The 13186-nt window shown below is 39.6% G+C and overlaps 1 protein-coding gene across 1 annotated transcript in view; it reads right to left on the bottom strand.

Moving 5' to 3' along the window:
* The window catches only part of LOC143878561 (DNA N(6)-methyladenine demethylase ALKBH1C-like), a 66410-nt gene that overhangs the window by 36396 nt on the left and 16828 nt on the right, over positions 1 to 13186 (bottom strand). Inside the window, exons 4-5 of the mRNA XM_077380833.1 lie at positions 11765 to 12094; positions 4171 to 4524 (exon numbers count right to left, since the gene is read on the bottom strand). Coding sequence (XP_077236948.1) covers positions 4171 to 4524; positions 11765 to 12094 — 684 coding nt within the window. The remainder of the gene's footprint in view (positions 1 to 4170; positions 4525 to 11764; positions 12095 to 13186) is intronic.

Genomic DNA, 13186 nt, shown 5'->3' with positions numbered 1-13186 from the left:
GGACCAAAAATGGGGATTGATTGCTTAAGGCTAACGAAGGAAGACGGTTTCCGAGGAAGCATGACGTAAGAATGGCATCACTCCAATATACCTTAGGAACATGCATCTGAACAAGAAGAGTACGTGTCATATCCAGAAGGTAGCGCAACTTCCTCTCAGCAACACCATTTTGCTGAGAGGTGTATGCACATGAGGATTGGTGTAGAATGCCACAAGTGGCTAAGAAGTCCTGAAACCCACTCGAAGAGGAAAAATACTCTCTAGCATTATCTGTTCGTAAACACTTAAGGGGACAATCATGTTGAGTAGTAATTTCAGCATAAAAGGTGCAGAAAGCAGTAAACACTTCAGAACGATTTTTAAGTAAACCCATTTAATTCGACTAAAATCATCCACAAAGACAATAAAGTATGTATATCCAAAAAATGACTTGGTCCTCGAGGGACCCCATACATCAGAATGAACCAACCCAAAAGGTCTCAAAACTCTACTATCAGGCCTAGAAGGGAACGACACACGATGGCGTTTCCCGAGTTCACACGACTCGCACTGAAATGGCTGAAGGCTAGAGGAGACAATGGAAGTTTGCCTGAGGCGCTGAAGAGATGGATGACCAAGACGACAATGCTATTGATAGGCATCAATAGAGCTGCGCAAAATGGTGGGAGAGGGATGGCACTGGAGGTGATAGAGGCCGCCCAGCTCACGACCCGTTCCAATCATCTTCTCAGTCGAGAGATCCTGAAAAACACAATATGAAGGGAAAAATGAGACAGAGCAATGCAAAGATTTAGTAAGCTGACTGACTGATAACAAATTAAAAGGAGATGTGAGAACACACAAGACAGATGATAGGGTTAGACCCTTATGGGGTGACAGAGAACCAGTACCAGAAACGGGGACTTTGGTGCCATCAGCCAGAGTGACAAAACGAGAATGAGAAGGAAAGGACTGAAATGATGTAAGGGATTGAGAGTTACCCGTCACATGGTTGGATGTGAGAACAGGGATTTAGTAAGCTGACTGACTGATAACATATTAAAAGGAGATGTGAGAACACACAAGACAGATGATAGGGTTAGACCCTTATGGGGTGACAGAGAACCAGTACCAGAAATGGGGACTTTGGTACCATCAGCCAGAGTGACAAAACGAGAATGAGAAGGAAAGGACTGAAATGATGTAAGGGATTGAGAGTTACCCGTCACATGGTTGGATGCCCCAGAATCAATGATCCAGGAGCTGGAGCTAGTGAGAAGGGAAGCAGGTGCACTACCTGACTGGGCAACCCCCGCGGATGGAGGGTGGCTGCTAAGGCGGAGACGCTGAAGCTCCTCATAATCAGCTTTGGTGAACTCAAAAGGCTCGTCTGGAATATCTGAAGCAGAAGACTGGAATGTGCCATCAGTAGGGGACGGAGTTCTGGATGAAGCACGAAGCAAGTGTCAACACGGTGACCATCCCTCTGACAGTGAGTGCAATATGGCCTACCACGACCACCTGTACCACGGCCACCACCCATCACACGACCACGACCACGGCCAAAGGAGCCAGTGCCACGACCAAAAGAACCAGTGCCACGACCGAAAGAAGTCCCAGTATCATAAGAAGCAAGAGCGGAACCCTTTGAAGGAAGCATAGTGGAGGAGGCTCCCGGGGTACACTGCTGAGCACGGGAGTAAATCTCTGGGAGAGAGGGGATGGCCCCTGAGCCAATCATCTGCTGACGGAATGGTAAGAAGTCCGGGCCCAAGGACTCAAGGTAGTGTATAGCCCTAAGCTGATCCCGCTGACGAGCTAGAACCGTCAAATCTGAAGTGAGGGGCATAAATACATCGAACTGCGGGCATAGAGAGATAAACCGGCTGTAATGGTCGGAGAGGGATAAGTCGCGACGTTCAAGACGAATCTACTCAGAGTAGGTCGCACGGATGCGAGTGAGGTTATCAACCCCAAAGAACATGAGAGCAGCATGCTCCCAAATGTCCTTGGTAGTCGCCAAGTCCATCATCGGCCGAGAAATATGAGAAGCCATGCTCTGCCATAGTAACGTGCGAACCATCGCACCATCCTGACGCCACCGGTCGTAGGATGGATCTGAGGAGGGTGGAGGTCCCCGCTCAATAAGAGACACTCTGCCGCGAGCGAGAAGATAGGTCTCAACAGCCCTCCTCCAACTAAGATAATTGGAGCCATCAAGGCGCTCCAAAGGCATCTGGGGAAAGGAATGCTCAACAGAGGGAGAGTACACTGTGGGATGGTAGCTCAAAGGAGAAGAAGCCCCGGGAGGATCAGTCACACTGTCAGTAAGGGAGGGTGAGAGGAGGATCTGAAGTATTCGATGGATCCATCGGAAGAGAAAATGCTCATGACGGCCCGAAAGGAGATGAAATAAAAGAGACAAAGAGAAGTCACAAGGGCAACTCCATCAAACGAGCGCGGCTCCGACGACAAAAGAGAATGAGAAAAGGCATAGAAAGACAAGCCACATGTAGCATCAAAGAGGAAAAAGGCTCGGGCCAATACCGAGTCATGCGGAGCCGCGAAGACGAGGGATAGAAAGGTGGGGATTTAGGTTATAGAGAAGGTGGGAAAGAGAGGGATTGAGTGTTGGAGAGGTATGGGGTTGGAGTTAGATAAGGTAATGAATAGGGTTTAGGGTTTAGAGAAAAGAGGGAGTGGAGAAAGATGGACAGCAGGTGGGGGGGCGGGAGTGGAGGAGGTAGAAGAAGAAGAAGAAGAAAGAGAGAGGGGGCAACCGGGGGGGCGCGCAGGGGGGCGCGCAGGAAGAAGAAGGGGCAGCAGTGGGGTGCAGGGGGGCAACCAGGGGGGCGCAGGGGGCGAGAGGAAGAATAAGGGGCAGCAGTGGGATGCAGGGGGGCAACCAGGGGGGGCGAGAGGAGGAAGGAGAAGGAAAAGAAGAAGAGGAGGGAAGGGTTGGGTGGAGAGAGTGGGAAATGGGTTTAGGTCATAGGGTTGGGTGGAGAGAGTGGAGAAGAAGAAGAAGAAGAAGAAGAAGAAGGAGAAGAATCTCCAATTTGGTCCCTACGGCAGAAAAACCCTAAGGCTTTGATACCATGTTGGAGAAGAACCAAAATGAGAGAATATAATGAGTTAGGGTCTCTCCCCTTCACTCAAGTATATATAAGATGGGAAAGAGGATAAGACTACTATGCCCTTATGGCATACATACATAGAAACACACATAGATATCCAACAAGTTGAAGTAGTGGTCTGCAAGTTCCCAAATGGAAGCAAAAGACCAATATCATTACAACTGGTTACATGGTCCGTGAAAGAAGCAGTCTGCATGGGAACCTTATGAGGTATACATTGCCTGAGAATTTCGTTAAGACACTGAAATTTCAGTGTTCTGAACTTTTCATATAACTCCCTGAATTTGCAATTTCCGTAGAAGACTTGGTCCACAATCCGACAAGCTTCAAATTCTGAGATTCTCAGAAGTTCGAGATTTCGTACATTTCTAACATTTCAGGATTCAATACTTTTCGTAAGTCGTTCAACATTTTCATTAAAAAAATAGAATCTTAAAAGATGCCATTTTAATAAAGGTGTTATCAATGGCTTAGGATCATCTAATCATGGTTTTGAGGCAATGGACACGACCCATGGTGGTCCAAACAATCGACACAGACTGACAACCTAAAAATGATAAAGCAGTTAGTGCTTCGTAGCATGACTCCTTTCTCGTATACTTTTGTCAAATTGTCTATGTGAAGAACAACCAATGTTGCCAAAAAATCATAAATTTTATTGATACTGAAAATGTAGTTCTTAGCTTAAAAAACATTACAATTTTACATAATTTCATTACAAGGAACAAGTCAAAAAAGTTTTCATTGTTGCAGCGATGGTGAAATTAGAAGTGCACAAAGTAGAACATGTCAAGTAAAATATAATCTACCGGCAGACCTACATAATATTTGTATCGAGGTAGTCATTTACAGTTATGGGTGAATTTATTTACAGTTATGTGAGTTTGAGGGCTACTAAAGGGAAACTTTTGCACTTCAAATGGAAAGCATTAAAAACAAAAAGTGCACAACATATTTAAAATGACCCATTATGAATAACGTATTCAAAACAACCATAATAAAATGAACATAATTCAATTGATATTAATTAAAAAAATTCAGATCATTCACACACCTGATGGAGACCAAGCTTCCCACTGTTAGTATAGAAGTTGACGATGCAGATATCAGGTGACATTTTAGGAAGCATATGTTCTACGTCGTTGGAGCTGTTATTTATAAAGGAACGAGAAATTTGAATTGCTTCCTCAACTAAATGCTTGAAATCAACTGGGATACTAGGAGGTTTAGCATCATCAAATGGGCGTCGGTCTACATATAATTTTCTTTCTGGATCCCAATTTTTACCAAGACACATCATCTGTAGATGCATTTTTGTACCATCCATATTACCCGGTTGATAGAACTCCGGTTGATAGAAACCCCCAGAACCAATCCCAAGTTCTCGGCATTTTCTGATAATTTCAACCTGCAATCAATATACAGATGAAGATGTTCAACATAACACAATAATTCAAAATATAAAAAGTACATAGAGAAATGATAACCAATCAAGTCACTGATTACTAATTACTATAACTCGAGTAGTGAGAAAATTTTAATTATAGTAGTTTCTGTAAAGAAGATATACGCCCTCAAAGATAATGAAACTATAAAAGGATCGCATCTGGTTATAAAAGCCTTGAAAACCATAACATTGTTGTGCTGAAACCTGTCACTAGAATGGGAAGGGCTGCAGCCTTTTAGTACAACTAAAATCAACCATTAACAAAAGTCTATGGGGCCGTTTGGATACGCAGATTTTAGAATATTGGATTTCCTCCAAATCGTGGTTGGGAGACGAGAGGAGACCAGCCGCCGTTTCTAGCCCTTCTTTTCGTCAACAAGAGAGCAGGAGATCATCCCATGTTTCCAGGTTTTATAAATCTCAGGATGTGGGAGAGATTTCTAAAACTTGGATTTTTTACTAAAAATCCAAGAAACACTGTCCGGAGAGCATACATGAGCTTGATCATGAACCCTCTTTTACACTGTTTTTCAAGCTACAACCTGGATTCTAAAATCCACATATCCAAATGTCCCCTAAGGGACGAAATCATGATTTCCGTACTCAATATGCATCATATCTCAGGACATAAACTAGCTCTCGATTAGAGCTTGTGGTAGCCAAATTTTAATCTAAATTGCCTCAATTCTCAGATCAAACTAATAGCCCTCAAATAATGTTTATATCTGTGATGGAAAAACTCAAATTCAATTCTCAGTCTAACAGAGGCTCTCAGTAAAAATGAAAACTGGTTTCTACAATTCTCAGGCCTAGCAGGGCTCTCAGCTGAGAATTTTTAGTCATCAATTGTGATTAAACTCCACAATTATACGCTTCTATAGAAGATCAGAGCCAATTAACAAAGACAGGCCCTTCAAATGGATTGATCGAAGTGTCACCAACAATCACAAGAAGCCCCTATTCTCAGACCACAACTAAGCTCTCAGCTGAGACTTTTCTGGCACAAATTAACAGCAGCCAAAATTAGAAGATCTAGGGTTTCTTCTCTCAGGAAAATATAAAGGAACTGTTCTTCAAATCCAATGGACTTCCATCATAAAATTCAGATGTAACAAAGACTCGTGCAGATCTCTTAACAACAATGTAATTGTGAACTTTAGCAAATCTTGTAGGGGAGTTCTGCTACGATAGATTCAATGATTTTTCGGTTCCTGCAAATCCAATAAGACTTCACCTAAAAACGAGTTTCGGGGATGAATTTCAATCCCGATCTGAGAATTGGAGTGGCTAGGCTCCAGATCTGAAGAAAATTTCCAAGTTTCAGATCTGGCTCTCGGTTCACACGAATTTCAGCTAAGACAAACCGAGAACAATAATCTGTGTAGATCCCAAGCTCAATTCCACATAATTTCTTACAAAATTGAAATGTAACAGAGAAGTGAGAAATGCACTCAAAGATCGCATGATTTCGAATGAAACCTAAACCAAATTTCAATGAGAAAGCAAACATCAACAGAGAACACTTTTGTAATAGCAGAATTTGCTGAACTTTGGGTCTTCCAAAGATCTTGAATTGAAATTAAATTGGAATTGCGAGGGGAAGAAAATTCCTCTAAAGCAACATAAATCCTTGCATGAAACAAGGAGAAAGTGCAGAGAAACTGAGAGAAAGGCAAAGTTTACCTGCCTAGAGAAAGGCTAAGTTCACCTGCCTAGGACTCTCTTCTTCCACAGATAAATCTCAGCAGGAAATTTTTACTCCCTGCAGAAAATTTTCCGAGCCAAAATCTCAGATCTAAATTCATATTCAAATTCAAAGTCTCCTACAAAATGAAAGGACTAAAGGAATTTTATAGACAACCTTCTACAACTAAAATCCAACTAGAAAAACTACCACTGATGTAAAATGACAACAAAGGACAGACGCAAACTAAGAAAAGATAACTGTGACTACACTAATGCAGTTCATGGTTAGTGTCGATGCCCTAGGGGGAAAACTACATCGGCAATTGCACAATCACATGATTAATCCCAATATTAATCACAGTAGTTTGTAGAAAATTTCTGACTTAAATTATATCAGATCAAGATGGATCCCTAGAAATCCAAAAATATCATAAATCAATAATTGTGGCTTTCTTCCATTCAAAAAAAAAATATTTGTGTGGCTTTCCCACGGATTCTGATTCAACAACTTCAGCACCTAATCTCTTGATCTAGGTATACTCAATTCAACTCAAATCAACTCAACTCAACAAAGCCTTTGTCCAAAACTAGTTGGGATCGGCTAAATGAATCCTTTGGAAAAATTTCATGAAGAAGGTGAAAGGGATCTACCCGGCTCTGGATTAGTTGGGTTCTTCCACGTGGATCATTTTCTTCCATTCTATCCTATCCAAGGTCATGTCTTTAGCTATCAAGTCTTTCCTCACTGTTTCTATCCAAGTTGTTTTTGGTCTGCCCCTACCTCTTTTTACTCCATCAATTTGGCACGAGTCCCCTCTTCTCACTAGAGCATCCAAAGCCCTACGTTGGATATGTCCAAACCATCTTAAGCGGTGCTCTCTCATCTTCTCCTCAATTGGTGCCACCCCACCTTCTTACGAATGTCTTCATTTTTAATTCTATCTAACCTTGTGTGGCCACACACCCATCTAAGCATTCGCATCTTCGCTACACTCATCTTATGCACATGTTGCTTCTTGGTGGCCCAACGTTTTGAGATGTACAGCATGGCTGACCTCACAGCTGTCTTATAAAACTTTGCCTTCAACTTGCTAGGGATTTTACGGTTGCACAGAACTCCTGAGGCAAGCTTCCACTTCTCTCGATCTAGGTAGATATCTGAAAAAGTCTCCTGTAAAATATATGCAAGACAGTCGTGGGTTAGGGTTTTGGGTTCTAGGCTTGAGGATTTAAAGGATGGAAAGGGCAGATTAGTATGATAGATGAAAGGTGAAAAAGGTGGTTGATGGTGATTGGTAAGGGGTATGGAGATGGAAGGTTGGGGATATAGAGGTCATGGACACGATACTAGGGCTAGGATTAAAACCAAGAAAGCTCAAAGAAAGTACTACAGTAAAGGATCGGAATACACACTGGTGCAAAATCCAAGATCTCATGGGAATGAAAGTAACCAAGTTTGGGACTAAATCAATCATTCAACAGTGATTTGGAAAAGGGATAAAGGCCTTACATTTATAAACGGTTGCAAAAGGACTCTGACTCCTACTTGCATAATTATAGACTCATACCCTAAATAATCCCAGGTCTCATCCTACTACAGGCATTCTATCCTACCAATAGCCTTGTCACACTTGTCACTTGAATTATTCAACATTCTAAAATAAATCACTAATCCTAATCACATAAACAAGCTCCAATAGGAATACGGCATGTGGCAAAGACTAAGTCAATCCTAATAACTCCCATGTGAAAATGCCATAGGTTCGATTTAACTAATATTTAAATCCCATGAAATAATTAAATGGGCCCTCTTGTGAGTTAAGTGGCCATAAGTGTCAAAAGCATTGGTGAATGATAGTGACACCCAATCAATTACGATGACATCAAATAGCAATGGTACCCTTTTGTGATATTGGCACCCTAATGAAAATATTGCCATAGTCCGATGTTGACAACTTAAAACCCTAAGAAATTTAACTGGGATGGTCCCCATCACCATGTGACATCAGTAGCAGGTATGCTCTACCATTGAACACGATATATGATAGTGTTCTTGCCTCAAGTCCGAGTGATATTTTTGTCAAGAATATAGACAATCAGCTTTACTGATTTCATTGAAGTGCGATGTTTTTTTTTCTTTTTTGCAGCATTTTTTCTATAAATATTGAAAAATTTTACGTTATTAAATGTAGGAAAAAATTTCATAATGTTCTGGTAGTTTGATCGTACACGGCTTGTCATTGATCCAATGGATAATTTGCCAATACTAGTTTTTGCCAGCTGTCATTTTGTGTCTAATATGAGCTCGGATGTCATCATGCATAAGTTCAGCAAATGCTTCAACATTCTCTCTATGACAGGCATGCAATGGTAAAGCAACCAAATGAGAACCTGACTCAAACTTTCACTATGAACGATCTCAAACGATAATTTTCCACTAGTCTAGTTTACTCAATCATTGTAAGAAAATTTGGATTGGATAATGAGCAAGTCCTAATGAGTCTTTTGGCAATCAATTATACCACACAAAAGGTTTTCCAAGGCTTTAGTTCAATACCTTCATCTGATCTTCGGTCTAAGGATGGTAACTCAATTCAACTCAACTAAACAAAGCCTTTGTCCCAAACTAGTTGGGGTTGACTAAATGAATCCTTTAGAAAAAATTCATGAAGAAGGTAAAAGGAATCTACCCGGCTCTAATCTTGGTTCTAGTTGGGTTCTTCTACGTGGATCATTTTCTTCCATTCTATCCTATCCAAGGTCATGTTCTCTAGCTATCAAGTCTTTCCTCACTGTTTCTACCCAAGTTGTTTTCGGTCTACGCCTACCTCTTTTTACTCCAATTTGGCACGAGGGTCAAAGGATGGTAGTCACTGGAATATTGAATCTCAGTTCCCATCTTCTCCCATAGAATCGCTCAAGAAATGGTTCCAAAATACTCCACACATCTATCTAATGCGATAGTTTTTGGAAGCCCATCGGCAGCAGCAGATAGACTGGTTCCTTATCGTGATCAACCCCATAAATTTGGTTCTTCCTCTTCAATCACCATTGTTTTCCCTTGTCCAAACAATTACTTGATGCCCTCCACAGTTTGAAGACTTGTGCACTGCTTCTCCACACTTGAAACATCGAAGTCTAGACTCTAGACCCATTACCCAGATTTTGAAACTCTGGACTAGATGAATTATGCATTTGTCTAGGTGTTGAGTTGAAAACCCTTGCAGCCTCAATCGATGGGACCAACGCATGTCACTAGGTGTTCATGTGATAAAACCATTATGGATTGCTTTCTTGCTTATGTGATAGTTTCTAAGTATGTATTTGTGCTTATTCTAGCATTTCCCAAAGTTTCATCCGAAAATTTCACCATTTGATATGTTTCCATACATTTCCGTGATTTTACAAGATTTCCACCAAAACCGAAATGTTTCTATTTCCTTGCCGACCGAACCGAAATTTAAAACCTTGATTAGATTAGAATCATTAGATTAACTATCCATTACTTCATTATTTCTTTTTACTGGGTATGTAATTGTTAATGCGCATACGTAGTTATGTACTTATATAATTATTATTTATTAAAGCTTATTTGTAATCGTCATTATTTTCACAATTATTTCATTTTTTCATATTTATCAGTCTGTGAGCTTCATGTTTGCTTCCCTTGATGCTTCCCAACATCTTCCTGATTCCTGATTCTTCCCTTCTCAAGAGCTTTCCCTTTCTGCTTTCGCTTCCCGTGCTGCCAACTATGCCTAAAACATAACATGTAATACTGGCCCCTAAGAAGTTATATTGTTGGCCCTTAAAATAGAATCATAAATCTATTATAAAAATCATATAGTTATTTAAATCTTAATTTTATATATAGTTACAGCATACTACCTTAGTAGAGGTCACAGGTTCGCTCCCAACTTACCTCCAAAAAAAAAAAAAAACGGTTCATAACTTCATATAGACCAAGGTTGCCAATAAGCTATGAAGCATGGGTACGGGTACGGGGTGCGGGTACGACACGACACGGGTACATGGGTACGTGATATTCCAAAAAAAACAGGTGCGGATACATTCGGGTACGCCGAATATAATAATATATTTTATTATTTTATTATATATTTATAAAAATTTAAAAAAAAAAAATTTGGACATCAATCAAATAACAATAACATCACCACAATGGAAAATTATAATATTACTCTTCATTTCATAAGTGATTAAGTTCCATATTTCATAACATGAGGCATCAATACATCATTCATTAGAAAACAAGTATATCGCCAGTGTGTTGACCAGTGCCTGACAAGATGAATAATTTTTAGAGACCAAATTATAAGATTTTTTATACCGGACTTTTGGGATTTAATAATGTTTAGATATGATAGATTTTATGAATTTTTAAAATTTGAAAAATATCCCACCGTTTGGAAGTTACAAAAGTTAAAATTTTGACCCGACCCTTTTTCTTCGAATTTTGTACTAGAACATGAGAGTTGACTTTTTTTTCTTTTAGATTTGGGTCTTGAAACTATTTTTAATAAATCCAAATGAGGGGTATTCCGTTATTTACATGTAAATACTAAGTACAGGGGAGGAGAGAGAAGAAGCAGGAAGGATTTACACCAACTGGGAGAAGCAGGATGTGTCGGGTAAGCGTGGGTGCGCACCCGACACGCACCCAACAACCAAATTTGGGTTTTTTTTTCTTTCAAAATGTGGGTACGTACCCAGGACGTACCCGCACCCAATACGTGTCGGGTACGGGTATGGGAGCCCCGGGAGAGTACCCGTGCTTCCTAGCCAATAAGTAACTAGAGTAGAATCATTAGATTGACATCGATTACTTCATTATTTCACTTTATTGTGTGTATACGTAGTTATGTACTTGTATAGTTACTATTTATTAAAACTTATTTGTAGTCGTCACTATTTTCACAATTATTTCAATTTTCGTATTTATCACTTTCTTCGCGTCCTGTTCAATTCCTTTGATGCTTTCCAACTTCTTTCAGCTTCTTCCCTTCCCAAGAGATTTCACTTCTTGCTTTCGCTTCCCGCACTCCAACTATGCATAAAGCATAGCATGTAATTCTAGCTGTTGAGATTTCATAATTTTGGCCCTTAAAATAGAATCAAACGCAATAGACACTCCAATGTAGCAGCATGGTATCAAACGCAATAGACATTCCAAACATCCTAGTTAATTGATGAGCATAACCTCTTCCCTTTTGATGATGTTTCTTGAGGATGTGGTTTTGTCTTGTTTTTATTCCTTTGCACGAGACCACCTCAGTTATGAGTTCTTCATAGCCTTTCTTTTTCTCAAACAAATGCTCTACCATTCGGAGAAAAAACTAAAATTGAAAAGAAACCAGACACAACACAACACTAAATGACATAAATAGCAGTTAATAGCACACAGTTGAAGAAAAAGGAATACCTAACTATAGATGAAAATTATTAAAAATTAACAGAATGCACACAGCTTACAGAATAATTTCAGGAGGAAACACACCTGATCCCTAAGCTTGATAAAGTTCTTAAGAAGAACCATTCCAGACCTCAGCTCATAGGACTTGGGACCATCCTTAGAACATTCAAGTTGCTTTCTTTTTTCTTTGTTTTTTGCAAGTAGAGAAGCATTTAGTTTCACCGGGCTTCTTTTAGGAATCAGGCAGATATCAAAGCCAGAGGAACTTTCTAACCTACAACTGTCAACAACTACCTTGTCCTGCAAACTTTGCCCATTCTTGGGTTCTCCAATTTGAGATGGTTTGTCATCATTACCACTAGCAGTTGAAGAAGGCCCATCCTTTTTAAAAATGGATTCCTTATGAGAGGAAACCTGTAAGCCAATTCAAGCTCACAGTTAAAGCTTGGCAACATGCAGCTCAAGAAGAGAATGTTCAGTTAAATAATCTTATCAGGTAATTGCCAGTATACACTAATATATGTTATTATAGTTTAACAAAATCAAATAAATGTGAGATGATTTTAGATACTAGACACAAGGGCAATAATAATAAAAGAAACCATTTTCACTAATTACGCAGGATAAAGTAGATCCCCCACATGCTCAGAAGTACCCCACAAAATTAAATTTTCAAATATCTCAACAACCCAGAAAAGGAAACCATATACAAGTTATTAAAAAACTTTACAATTTGAAGGCAATTCTTTGAAGGCAATATCTAAAAGAATGTAGGACATGATATTACCTTATAGGGATTTGCTAGAGACTTTTCGCAGAAAGGCATTTCGCAGCTGGCTGTTGCATGGGACAGCAACCACACAGGCTCCCTTCTAAGCAGATTTTGTCTTATTCATTTAATTCATCTGAGGTGTTTTCTCTCTCTTGAAACAGCCAGCTGCAAAATGCCTTCCTGCTAAAGTCCCTACCAAATCCCTACTTTATAAGCTATAGTAACAATGGTTCTATAACTCATTTATATACTTAGATTGCAGGTGTAAATCGATTTTACCTGAAATGGAATTCAGTTAAAATATATGGAATTCAGTTAAAATATATTTACAGATCACACAGTTAAATAAGTTTACAATGTCTGGGTGGCATCCTTCATTTCCACAAAAATCTAATTACACTGTTTAGATGACATTCTTTTACTTTTTATGAAACTTGGATAAGATTTGTTTGGAAAACAATTTCACAATCATCATCTGACATCAAAATGGTTTGGAAAATCCAGTGAATGCTCTATATTAAATTTAACTTTTTGAAAAGTATGTACAACCTAATAACTCAGCTACTAAAATATTATAGGGGATTTCTAGAAAAATGAAATCTCGTTTTCACTACCAGTGCAGTCCAAAGACATGTTCCACGTGTCTTGGATAAGAGGAAAAAATGGTCAAACCATTGGGATAAAACCGTTCTAATGACAAGACAAAAATACCATTACAAGTTGATTTTCAAGAG

This window comes from Tasmannia lanceolata, unplaced genomic scaffold, assembly GCF_043159265.1.
Source record: "Tasmannia lanceolata isolate RefF3 unplaced genomic scaffold, GAP_Taslan_0.1 ptg000006l, whole genome shotgun sequence".
NCBI classification, from domain to species: domain Eukaryota; kingdom Viridiplantae; phylum Streptophyta; class Magnoliopsida; order Canellales; family Winteraceae; genus Tasmannia; species Tasmannia lanceolata.
The sequence above is the reverse complement of the archived record's forward strand: the minus strand, read 5'-3'. Positions and strand labels throughout refer to the sequence as shown.